We start from the raw sequence: 13227 nt of genomic DNA, 5'->3' as shown, positions 1-13227 counted from the left end.
CTGTGGTCAAGCAAGCTCTGTTCCCCTAGAAATTTGTAGTCCAGGTGTCCAGGTCACCCTGGGACAAAATGTGTGCTCTGCGCTGCAGCAGACACCAGAGAGGGCTTCCAGACCCCAGGAAGAGGGACAGTGGAGGAACGGTGACAGTCCAGGCCCTGGGGTCACGAAGCCCCAGGCTGCAGCCCCAGATGGCTCCACCCTGCCCCAGCTCTGTGACCTGGGCACTTTACTGAAGCTTGCCGAGCCCCAACGGCCTCAGCTGCAAATGGGACTGGTAAGGGAAAGTGGTGACCACTAAAGAAACAGCCCACGGGTCTCAGACTAGTGTACATAGGGCAAATGTCCAGGGAGGGGCAGCTGTAAATTAATAACAGATCCCCACACAGATGGACTTGCTTCTCTGCACCAGCAGCACACCTAGCCTGATTCCACCAGTCTGACCCTTGCAAGAGAGGCCGGATTCTGTGACATTAGGGACAGTGCTCAGAAACCTGTAGCAATAATGACAATGATTGTCAGCTCCCATTCTCTCAGCGGTCACAACCCTGAAGACAAAGATGCCCCTTCCCCGCCCCCAGCACGGCCACTCACCTGGGGGACAGCGGTAGCAGCACGCTCCGGCAGCCTCGTCGTAGTAGCGGTTGGGGTCTCCAGCACAGCCGGCCTTGAGGGGTCGATCCTGGAGGGTGAGAGAAGCTGGTGAGGCCAGGCAGGTCCCAGATGTCCAAGCTCCTTCCAGACCCGGGATGCCTGGAGTGCACCTGCTGCCAACCAGGCCTGAGACTCAGCTCACGTTGCAGAAGAGAAACTGGAGAGAATTTCTGTTGCACATCCCCATCAACCCCACTGCTTCTGGGGGTGATGGCAACTCGCGACCAGGCCGAACACCTGGGGCCTCCTGTTCTCCCCTCCTCTCCCACTCACAGACAACCCTCCAGCAAATTCTCTTGGCCCTCTTTGGACCATGACCCCACTCCCTTCCCTAAATTAGCATGGCTGCCTCACACTAGGTCTCTGGGTTGGGCCCAGCAATAAAAATTCCTAATAAACTTATTGATTAAGGGTGGGGGGTATAGTTCAGTGGTCAAGTGCTTGCCTAGCACATGCAAGGCCCTGGGTTCAATCCCCAGCAGCAAAAGAAGCGTCAATTGAAGTCTGACACATACCCAGAGAAGTGCACAGGTCCCAAGTCCAGAGCCCTCTGTCCTTAGACGGGTGAACACAAGGTGCACCCAGAGGAGGACCTGGCCCCCCCACCCCAGCACACTCCTCATGCCCTTCTGGAAAGGAACCCATTAGCCTCACCTCTACACCAGAGATGGTTCAGTCTTGTCTGCTTTTGAGCTTGATTTAGGTGGAACCATACAGTCTGTTTTCCTGTACTTGGTGTCTTTAATTCGACATTTTTGGTTATTTTGTTTTGTTTTGTTTGATGGTACTGGGGATTGAACCAGGGGTGCTTTACCACTGAGCTACATCTCCGCCCCTTTTTCCTTTTGAGACAGAATCCCTCTAAGTTGCCCAGGCTGGCCTTGAACTTGCGATCCTTCCGTCTCAGCCTCCTGAGTTGTTGGGATTACAAGCATGCACCACTGTGTCCAGCTTAATTTGACATTTTATTGTAAGAATCACACCCATTGCCGTGGCTGTGTGGTATCACAAAGCAGGAATGAGCACAATTTATCTGTTCTACTTTGGAAGGACATTGGGTCCTTTCCACATTTTGATAATAATGATGCTTCTGGGGACATTCTTGTACATACATTTTGATGCCCAAGTCTATGCATGCTGTTGTGCACGTACCTGGGAGTGGGCTCTCTGGGTCATGAAGTGTGTGTGTGCTCAACTCTGACAGTCTTTTTTTTTTAAATTTTTTTTAATATTTATTTTTTAGTTATCGGCGGATACAACATCTTTGTTTTGTATGTGGTGCTGAGGATCGAACCCGGGCCGCACGCATGCCAGGCAAGTGCGCTACCGCTTGAGCCACATCCCCAGCCCCATCTGACAGTCTTTAAACTACTACTCCCAGGGGCGTCTAACTGTCTATACCCCGGGAGCGCTTGGTGTTGTTGGTTTTTAAAACTCTACTCAATTTGGTGTCTGTGCAGTGATCTCCTTGTATTTTAAATCTGCATTTCTCTGGCGAGTACCTTCGTTGTATACCTTTTCCTGTGTTTATTAGGTATTTTATTTTTTCAGAGTTGGGGAGAGAACCCAAGGCTTTGCCCATACTGGGCAAATGCTCCATCCCTGAGCTACACCCCCAGCCCACGTTAAGCATTTAGATATATGGTTAAAACCACCATGTAAACAAGCTGGGCCCTGGGTGACAGCCCTTTTCCACAATTCTGGGTAGACTGTGTAAGTCCGCGGCTTGCCAACAGGGGGTGCTGTCCTCTGGCTTTCCAGAGAGGCCGGGCTCTCAGCCAGGATGTCCAGCAGCACCTGCTCCTCAGAGCCCCATGAAGGAGGGAGAGGAGGACGGGGAGCCCCATTTTCCATGTGGGGGTTATGGAGGAAGGGACTAGCCCCAGGTCCCCGCAGCCATTCCCAGAGACATTGGTTGGGCCCAGGTAGGGGCACAACTCTACCAGGCCCCAGATGCCCCAGGCCCCAGAGAGCAGCTTCTCCAGCAGAGACACTGGGGGATCTTTTGTACCTGTGATGTCATTTACAAGAGCCCAGAAAATGGGGACAAGCCAAGGGACACTTAGTGTCTAGAAGTGATGCATGTAGCAGTGGCAGAAGCCAGGCCCGGTCCATGAGGCCTGTTACCATGGAAACCAGCTCCCGCGGCTGCCCAAGATCACCCTGCATGCCAGCTTGCGGTCAACTGGCTCTAGCCACAGCCCAAGAACATCGAGCCCCTATTCTGGGCCAGGGGCAAATGGAAACCCGAACTTCCCTTGGGGACCTGTCACCCCCAGAAGGGACAACCCATCTTCCCCAGATATCCCAGCATATTAACTAGAGAGAAATGGCCCCAGGGACCCTGAGCCTCCCCCTGGCAGCACCGCCTCGGCCCAAAGCTGGCCTGGCCTCATGTCAAGCATAGATAGCTTCCACCCTGGCCCTGTGCCTGCCCTCCCCTGCTGTGTCCCCAGCTGTCCAGGCACAAGCACCCTCCTCAGCCACCCCGTCCCAGCAGAGCGGCAGCGACAGCCTTGGTGTCTGCAGCGTCTGGTGAAATTTGAAGCTCTAGACGTTAAGAACCTAAATAACAACAGAAGAAAGAGGGACCCACCGTTCCCCACGGCTGTGCGCCCAGATGCTGAGGGGCCCATCCACTGCTTCTGCCCCTGGGGAAAGGGGTGACCGGCTGGGACTTTGCACTGGCTCCTGCCTGGGAGGGGGGTCAGGAAGGGAAGAGTGGGAGGGGGAAGCCCGAGGACTGGCGGGGGGCTTTTGGGTGGGGTTCCCCGGCAGGTTGGAGGCCAGGCAAGGTGTCCACAGGGTGCTGAGCTGTGCAAGGAGAGACCATGGTCCAACCCGAGCGGCACCGAGAGAGAGGGCCGGAACCCTCACGGGGCCTATTTTCAGGTTCGTTCGGTAAATTTCACTTTCAACAAGCCCCACCTGGTCCCAGCCAAGAGGAAAAGGGTCCCACACCTGTGGAAGCCCAGAGTCTGAGGCCGGGGTGGGGTCAAATGCGAAATCCCCAGAGGGGCCACAGTGGAGGTGGCGAGTCCCCACACCTGATCACCCAAGGTGAGGAGCTGGGACCAGCAGCCACCAACCGCATCAACCTGGGAACTTGCTCCGAAAGCAGAATTCCAAACCGCGAGCCAGGTGCCGCCAGTGGAATGGGGACCTGCATTTTAACAAGATCCCGAGGGGCGTCAAAGGTACTTTAAAGTTTGCGGAGTGCTGGAAAGAAAGCAAGAGATGCCGCATGGATTGCTTCTGGCAAGAGAAGTTCTGGGGATTGAACCCAGGGGTGCTTAGCCACTGAGCCCCAGCCCCAGCCCTTTTTGTTTTTTATTTTGAGACAGGGTCTCACTAAGTTGCTGAGGCTGGCTTTGAACTTGTGATCCTCCTGCCTCAGCCTCCCAAGCTGCTGGGATGACAGGCGGGCACCACCACACCTGTCCAGGGAAAGTAATTCTAACAGCCAGCAACTATCAGCCCATTTCACAGGCAAACGAAAACACAGGCAGGTTAAGAAACCTGACTTTAAGTCACCCACATGCCACAGCCCAGCCAGGGTTTGGACCCATCCTGCACACACCTATCCACCAGGCTCTGCTGCCAAGCGTGGAGCCCACCCAGGCCCCAGAGGTGGACTCTCTGAAATTCCTCCTCTCCCTGCCTCCCCTGGTCACTGGCTGTGTCTGTTTAGCTGAGGTTTGACATCCACCAGCTCGTCCTCACCTCCCTGCCCTCTTGACGTGACCCCCTGTGGCCACCTGAGGGTCTCCTCCCACCCTCCAAGTTCCTGCACCCCACTCACGGAGAAGATGCCAGAGGAGTGTTTTGAAAACATGAATCTGATCTTCCCTCTACCCGGGGAAGACACGCAGACCATTCCAGCCCAGCCGTGAATAAAGACCTGACCTTGTCCAAGAGGCCCTGCCCTAGCTGCCCTGCCCTCCACTCGCTGGGCACCCCTGGCACCCTCTCCCTCTCCCCATTCCCCACTGGCACCCCACGTGCTCCCTCCAGGGTCCAGCGCACACTGTTCCCCTGGCCACCCCATGCCCCTCACCTGGGGCACCCCAGCTCACTCCTATGCCACCTCCTCAGAAAAGCCCTCCCTGGTCACCCCGTCCAGCTGAGGCCTCAGCAGGCTAAAGGCAGTGCCCCGGGCTACAGGCCTGGGTCCCGCTGCCCCGCTGGCCGCCTGCTGACACTGCTGCAGGTTCTGGAGGCTGCCTTGGCCCAGCCGTGGTGTGGGGGCTCCATCCCCTAGACAGTTCACATGTTGTCACCTGGGTCCCCAGTGTGGTGACATTGGGATGTTGGGGGAGCTTTGAGGGTGAGGCCTAGAGAAGGTGATTAGGGTGTCGAGGGGTTGGCACTTCCCTCGTGGGGCACATTCTGGTGGCCCCACCAGAGCAGATGGTTTTGAAAAGAACAAGCCCTGTTTGTGAGGTCACTGACTTCCTCCCTGGCGCGGGTGGTTCTCCTGCAGGTGGCTGTCTCCCCTTCCACCTCTCCGCCATGTTACAACACAGCTGGGGGGGAGGAGGGCCCTCCCCAGGGCACTGCATCGTGCTGTTTGGACATTCCAGTCACCAAACTCACGAGCCAAATACACCTCTTTACTCAGCCTCGGGTGTTTTGTTATAGCAACGCATCGCAGTCTGATACAGCCCCTTCCTCCATCTGCAAAGCCAACAATGGTGGCTGTGCCCTCTCACCTCACTTCTCTCTTCTCCCACATCATCTCTCTAACACAGCCAGGAAGGACTCTCTGCTTTTAAGGACTTGTGCAATTAGATCAAGGTCACCCTGACAATCCATGACAGTCTCTCCATCTCAGGATGGTTGCCCATCACTCTCCACGAAGATCTTTTTGCCATGTTAAGGTGACAGCCTCAGGGCTCCAGGGATTGGCATGTGGATGTTTAGAGGACAGTTATTCTGCCAAGCACCAGACTGATAGGTAGCCACCAGACTACACCACAGCTTGCTGGGCTTCGTCACCTGATCCTAGGAGGCTCTGAACCCCTCTCTCCGCCCCCCAGCACTTACCTGAACACCTCACCAAGAGACCCCTGAACTGCATCATCCTGCCCCACCTTGAACACACCTCGGGGACAGACATCTGCTCCTGAGTGCAGCTCCCCCAGCGCCCACCTCTGTGCTTCCTGGCCCCCGGCAGCAGATGAGTCCAGACAGCAGGCACAGAAACGGCCGTGCAGGATGGATTCTGGCCCGGCTGCAAGGAACCTCAGGGACACATGAACACCCCGTGTGCGAGGACCTGTGTGAGGTGGCAGTCCCACGTAGGACGGAAGGAGAACTGGAGGGCTCTGTGATCAGCCAACAGCATCCCCCCAAGATGTCCACATCCTGGTCCCCGACTCTGTGAACAAGTCACCCGGTGTGGCAAAGGGGAATCAAGGTGGCAGTTGGAACTAAGACTGCTGATCAGCTGATCTTGAGACGAGGGTGATCCTGGATTTTCTCCGTGGTGGACACCACCACAGGGGTCCTACCACAGAGGGACCCAGGAGAGGCTCAGAGTCGGAAGGGGTGACTGACTCTGCCATCATGAAACCAGAGCCACGGAATCCAGAAGGCTCCAAAGGCTGGAAAAGACAAGGAAGTGCAGCCCCCCAGAGCCCCCAGGCAGGAGGGACACCCTGCCACGTCCTGAATGCCCAGTGGCAACCATTGTGGACCTCGGAACCACTGAACTATAAGAAGACAATCTGTGTTGTTTTGAACCACGAAGTTTGTGGTGATTGACAGCCAGGAGGGGAAGTGGAGGGCCCAAGCTGAGAAGATGACAGAAACCCGAGTCCCTGCCATGGTTGGACATGGTTGGTCTCCCAAAGGTCCATACGCTCGAGTTTGGTCCCCGGTGTGGCAGAGTTTGGAAGTGGCAGAACCTTCAAAAGCTGAGGGGCCTAGTGGAGGAAGTTAGGTCACTGAAAGGGATTCTGGTTTGTTCCCGAGACAGCAAGTTGCTATAAAAGCGAGAGTTCAGTCTGAATTTCTCTGGCACTTGGCATGTGATCTCTCCCTGTCCCAAGCACCCCTGCCATGATGCCATCAGCCATGCTGTGATGCAGCCAGAGACCTCACCAGAGGTTCAACGGATGGGGCCACCCTATCTTAAGCTTTTAGCCTCCAAAACTGTGAGCTATGTAACCTTCTTTTCTTTATAAAGTTCCTGACCTTGGGATTTTTGTTACAGCAACACAACAAACAAATACAGTCCCCTTCCAGCCTGCCCAGCATGAACCAGGCATTGGGCTTGGCTTTGGGGCAATACAGAGATCAGTTCTAGATGATTAAGTTTCATGAGGAGAGTTCCCAGAACAGGCCCACAGGAGATACTAAATAAAAATCTGGGGAATTAATCAATGAAGAAGAATCTCATAGATAAGGACAGATAAATTCATGAATCACCTAATGCAAATATCCTGAGCATCAGGAGACGAGCAGAGAAGAAGAGCTAATCTGGAGGATTCGTGACGGGTTCCATTTAGTGGAGGATGACTGACAGCGGACCTGAGGGGACCATCCCAGGCCAGAGGCACAGCAAGAGCAGTGACACAGGGCCGGACAGAGTCAGGCTGGGGGTGCTGGGCGGGCAGAGGGGTCGGACGGTGGGAGCAGGAGGAGACAGACCAGGATGCGGGACCTTTGACCCTGGGGACATGTCTGCTCTTAACTTCTGCTTCCCGAGTAGGGTTTCATCAAAGCCTGGGACTGCCTTGATGACAGGTTCAACAGAAAAGAAATGTAACCAAAAAGGATGGGTAGATCCCACTGAAGAGGTTTTGATTGTAAATTGCATATCCCCTCCAACCCTGAGAGGCTTCCTCACTTTCAGATTCACCAAGAAGAGGTTTGGAGGGTAGACAGACACAATGTACTTTGTTTCTCAAACAGAGGTGACCACAGAACCCTGTTCTCACAGAACTACTGTTCCCTGAGAGTGACATCCGGAAAGGATGTTTGACAATAGGGAGCCATGCAAGGTTCTGGAGCTACAAACATGGCTGGGGATGGAAAAGTGTGAGTCAGTGCTCCCGTGGTCTGGCCTCGAGGCCAAATTGGGCAACTGCTTAGCCTTCCTTCCCCAGGGACGCTCTTCCGGCCCTGGAGAAATTCCACAGTGGTTTCTGTACCAAGTTGTTTAGGCTACTACCAGAGTCTGGGCCACAGCAAGAGTCAGGGCCACACCTCAACTAAACCTCAAGGTGGTCGAAAGCATCCCAGCCCTGGAGTGACATTCCCCAGGACAGTGTGCTGGGATTTTTTGATCTGGGCAGATTCAGCTAATCTTAAATGAGCAGCTGCTCTGTGCCTGGCACAGATCCAGGGGCTGTGGTTCCAGGCTGGGCTTCAGTACCCAGCCCCCACTGGCACGTGGGCAACACAGAATGTGTGCTGTCCTCCCAAGCACGGCTCTGTCCCTCAGCAGGCCTTTCCATCATCTGCCCAGTGGCTGAGCCCCCAGTGTGGACAGGATCCCTGACCCCTCCTCCCCTGGTCTCCGTCTGGCTGCTCCTCCCTTCCACCTCCCGCAGGCTGGCTGGCCCCACCCAGGGGAGCTGCCTGTCTCTGGCGCTGGCCCGGGTCCTCCCTCGTTGCAGCCAGCACAGTCTCTGGACTGTCCATCACCGCCTGCAGGATGACGGGTCCCTGGGCAGACACCTGCTGTGCCGTGCGTGGTGCGCACAGACTTTTGCTGAATGAGTGGAGGGGAAGAGCTGGGGAGGGGCCTCACGCTCACGCCCGCCTGATGGGGAAGACACCCTGGAGGGTGGGAGGGCCGTGCGAGGACTCAGGGGCCGGGTCACCGTCTTCTCATCACCGAGGGGTATCTCTGAGGAAGAGGGAGATAACTTGCTTCCAGAACCAGTAGGTAGCTTCAGTCCTTCAAGAAGACCTGAATGTCAGAGCTGCCCGTGATGGCCGGAGTGGCCACTTGTCACTGGAGGCGTATGAGCACAGGCTGGGACAGCCTGGAATGAGAGACCCTGGAGCTGTGCCAGGCACAGAGCAGCTGCTCATTTAAGATTTGCTGAATCTGCCCATCAACAGATAAGGACTTAGGACTATTTTGGAAAACGGGGACCAGGATCTCAGATGGGCCACCCCAGCCACCAGGCCCAGGCTGGGCCAAGCTGGCCATCTGTGCAGATTCCCCCGGTTTCCTTCTGATGGCTGTCCTGGGGTGAGGGGTGAGAGGGGCGTGTGCGACCTAAGGATGAATCACATCTACTCAAGAAGCATGTCTGGGGCAGATATGAGTGGGAGCAGCAGAAACTTCCAGTAAGGGCTGCCCTCCTCCCAGCACGGGCTGCTCTCAAGCTGAGTGATGTGGCTCCCCAGCCCCAAGGTGCTCCTGCTGCTCCCAGCAGAGGCAAGGAAGGCCGGCAAACCCCCACCTCCCTGCACCCCTCCTGTCAGGGTCCCTTCCTGGTGCATCAGGAGGAATTCTGGATTTGAACAAAAAGCCACATCAAACCAGGAGCCCTGCGGAGTGTGCTGCCTAACCCTAACCCCAGCTACTAGGGGAGGGGGAGGCCAAGGCAGGAGGACCAATTCGACCCTGCCTCAAAAGAACATAAAAAGGGCTGGGTGTAGCTCAGTGGTAAGGTGCCTCTGGGCTCCATGCCCAGGGCTGCAAAAACCAAACTAAACCAAAACAAAACCAGAAAGGCTCTCCGGCCCTCTTACCAGTACCTGGAATTTCCAATTTAGCCTTTACTAGAAGAGTAGCTAAGCCTTAAGAGTGGGGAGTCCAGGAGGGGGTGAGACACACAGGGCCTGGCCATCACCCCAGCAGATTCCTTCTTGACAACGCCCACCATCTACATCTGTGGAGGAAACTGGGGCTGGGATGGGGGGATGTGGGGGGGAGGCTCTGGTAGCCCCAGCACTGGCCGGGAAGACCATGCTCGGGAACTCTAAGCCAAGGAGTTCACAGCAAGGCTTGGCCCCCACCCCACCCTGGGGTGTCCGGAGGAGAAGGACCAAGCTGTGGGGAATCAATTCTGCAGATTTGCAGGGGTCTTTCCAGATTTGCAGGGGTCTTCCCAAGAAACCATCTTGGGAAGAGGGTGGTAGGGGGTGTCACAAGCTACTACTCTTTAGCAGAGGGCATCCTTGCCTGGGGTGCCAGCGGCAAAATAATCATCTCAAAAAATCAGATGGATCAAAGTGTGAAATATGATATAACAAGAACTATGTAATGTTTTGAACAACCAACAATAAAAATTTTTTAAAAAATCAGATGGAGATGAAAGGAGGATTTAAAACTCAAGGAAATGCAAACTCTGACTTGGGATTTTTCCCCCCTAAGTGAATGTGGACGAAGTTAGGGGCCAGCAGGGGTACTGGGCTGGACAGGCAGCTCCTATCCCACAGACACCCTGATTCCCCCCAGGAAGGACCCAGCAGGGTGAGCCCACGAGGGATGTTCAGCCTCCCCAGCAAGCGGGAAATGCAAATCATGTCAATAAGGGTATGGCGCCTCTTACCAGTCACAAAAGGAGAACTCAGAAGATGAGTGTGATGGGGTGCGGGGAGTTGGCCTGGCTCGCTGTTGGAAGCTATCTACCTTGTACAGCCCACTCCCCACCCGAGGCAATCTGGCGTTTCTCTGCTAATTTAAATGCCTACCTCATCTCCAGGAAAGAATCACATTCCCCCAAAGCATCCATATAGGGCTGTCCATCATGACAACCAACAAGGGAAACACAGTGGGCCAGGCGCGGTGGCGCATGCCTGTCATCCCAGCAGCTCGGGAGACTGAGGCAGGAGGATCGCAAGTTCAAAGCCAACCTCAGCAAAAGTAAGCAACTCAGTGAGACCCTCTCTCTAAATAAAATACAAAATAGGGCTGGGGATGTGGCTCAGTGGTTGAGTCCCCTGAGTTCCATCTCCAGTACCAAAAAAAAAAAACCCACTCTTTCTTCAGGGACATAAATAAGAAATCCCCCACTTTGTAGAATACTATGCAGTGTTTTAAGATAAGCAGATCTTAAAATATCCATATGGAAAGCTCTCCAAGACATGGAAGATGTTATAAAAGCCAAATGAAGAGTCATATGAACCAGAGGTTATGGTTTATGGGAAACCCTGTGTATTTCTACAAAAACAATACAAATATGGCCATGCACCTACAAAGGTCTGTAAAGGAAGCCAGGTACAGGGGTGCACACCTGTAACCCTAGCTGCTCAGGAGGCTGAGACAGGAGGATCTCACGTTGAATGCCAGCCTGAGCAATCTAGCAAGACCCTGTTTCAAAATAAAACTTTTAAAAAAGGGCTGGGGATATAGTGTAGCCCAGTGGTAGACAGCTTGCCTAGCTTGTGCAAGAACCCCAGGTTCCGTCTGGCATGATGGTGCATGCCTGTAATCCTGGTGGCTTGGGAGGCTGAGGCAGAAGAAGCATGAGTTCAAATCCAGCCTCAGCAATATAGCAACACCCTAATCAACTCAGTGAGACCTGTCTCTAAATAATATATTTTAAAAGGCTGGGAGTGTGGCTCAGTGGTTAAGCACCCCTGGGTTCAATCCCCAGTACCAAAAAACAAACAAAAAAACCTTCGTACCTTAAAAAAACAGTTTTATCTGAAGCATTTACAGTTTTTGCTTTTAGAATATAGTCACAAATCCCATGTGTTATTAAATGTATAGCTTTTACAGTGTTATTGTATTTTTAGACATACATATATTTAGTTAGTTAATTAGTTAGTTAGTTAGTTAGTTAGTTATATGCGGTGCTGAGGGTAGAACCCGAGCCTCCACATGCTAGGCAGGTGCTCTACAACTGACCACAGCCCCAGCCCCTATAGTTGTTTTTTTTTTTAAAGGGATTTCTCTCTGCAGCACACTAGCTTCAGTCACCAAACACAGCAAAGTCTCCCCAGCTCTTGCCTCCCCCCCACTCCTTCCTGCCCTTTGTCTCTCCGAGTCCTATTACTTTCCCCGCCCCCACCGAGGGCTAGGAGCGCTGGGTGGATTCTCTAGCCGGGTCCCTGCTGTGTGCACAATGGGCTGCCCTCCTCTGCCCTCTGCAGGGCAGGTGGCTCCCATTGCCCGGCTGGAGATGGAAGGGGACACTTGTTCCCTCTCCCTCCTGCCTGGCGCCCACCCTGCCTGAGGCCCCGGTGGATGGGACTCAACTTCCCAGCTCCCACGGCTGTTCCCATAGACAGAGGGAGCTGTCCCCACCAGCAGCCAGGCTCTTCCCTCCTTGTCCCCAGCTTGTATTCAGCCAGGGGCTCTCTCTCTCCTCTGCAGACCCGGCTCTGCAGACCCTGCTGAGGTCTCCCCACCCCTATGCCAGCACCTAGTCTAGGGTTCGATACTGGAAGATGGAAAAACTCCCCCCACCCCCATTTGAAACCTTGGGGCTCTACCACTGCGCTACATGCCCAGCCTTTTTAATTTTATTTATTTTGAGACAGGGTCCCACTGTTGCCTGGGCTGGCCAGGAACTCGTGGTCCTCCGGCCTCACCTGGGATCCTCCTGGTCTGGGGATCACATGTGTGCCACACTGCGCCAGGCTAACTGCTCAGGTTTTCTAATGCGGTTCCCAAACTCTTTTCTGGGCTTCCCACAACAGAAGCCAGTCCCACGGCTGACCCTTCTCCAGGGACAATGTCCACCATGTGCTCCAGGCCACTCAATGCCCCCAGGGCTGGGGAAGCTAGTCCAGCCTTTGCCTCTCACCCTCTCTGGCCTCTCTCCCTAGACCTCCAGCCAGTGGCAGCCTAGAGACCAGAGCGGCAGCTGGGCAGAGCCACCAACCTCCTGCCGCCAAGGGAGGCCCCACCTGGCCCGACCCTGTGCGCAGTGGGGACAGTTCAATAGAAATAGTTCAATTAGAATTAGAGATCGGCGGGAGGGAGGAGGCGCCCCGCTAGCCTCCCAGCCAACCTGCCACCTGCCGGCCCGCTGGACGGGGACGCTGGGCGGGGACGCGGCGGGGAGCGTCCCTGCGCCCCCGCACCACACACCGTCCGGGGCTGTGGACAGCCGGCGCCTCCCCAGGTTCCTGCCACCGCCTTACCTGTGGGAAGGCTCCGAGCGTCCCCACGAGCCACAGTCCCAGCGCAGCGCGGAGGGCGAGCATCCCGGGGGCGGGACGCGGGCTGGGCTGCCACCCGCGCCCACCTGGGAAGCGCGGCGCCCACGTGCGGTCCGCGCTCGGGCTCGGGCGGTGCCGGGGCCACCTCGCCGGCACGCAACCGCACGCGGTGAAGTCACTTCAAAAGTGGCTGCCCCTTCTCCGAGGGCTGAGCCCTGATTCTTCCCTCCCCCGACCCAGAAGTGCTTCCAGGAACGCAGCCTCTAGTAGCGAAGAAGCGGGGAGCACGTGCCACCGGAGGGGACACGGGAGACACTCCCCTTCGCTGTTTAAATGGCCCGCCCCGGATTTGACGAGGTGGCGCTAAGGAGCGCGCTGCTGGTCTCAGCAGGGCTTTAGGGTGGGAAAGGTCGCTGGGCCCTGGAGGTGGGACTGGAGATTGGGAGGCCCCAGGGATCCCCAGGGCCCCCAACCCCATCTTAGCCTAAGGAAGGGAAA

The 13227-nt window shown here is 55.4% G+C and overlaps 1 protein-coding gene across 1 annotated transcript in view; it reads right to left on the bottom strand.

Annotated features, from left to right (window-relative positions):
- Nucleotides 1-12774, bottom strand: part of Tnfrsf8 (TNF receptor superfamily member 8) — a 64566-nt gene extending 51792 nt beyond the window's left edge. Inside the window, exons 1-2 of the mRNA XM_071618542.1 lie at nt 12712-12774; nt 592-679 (exon numbers count right to left, since the gene is read on the bottom strand). Of these exons, the coding sequence (XP_071474643.1) occupies nt 592-679; nt 12712-12774 (151 nt within the window). The remainder of the gene's footprint in view (nt 1-591; nt 680-12711) is intronic.
- Between the last annotated feature and the right edge of the window lie 453 nt (nt 12775-13227).

This window comes from Marmota flaviventris, chromosome 10 (genome assembly GCF_047511675.1).
Source record: "Marmota flaviventris isolate mMarFla1 chromosome 10, mMarFla1.hap1, whole genome shotgun sequence".
Classification (NCBI taxonomy): Eukaryota; Metazoa; Chordata; class Mammalia; order Rodentia; family Sciuridae; genus Marmota; species Marmota flaviventris.
Note: the sequence above shows the minus strand (reverse complement) of the source record. Positions and strands in the feature narration are given on the sequence as shown.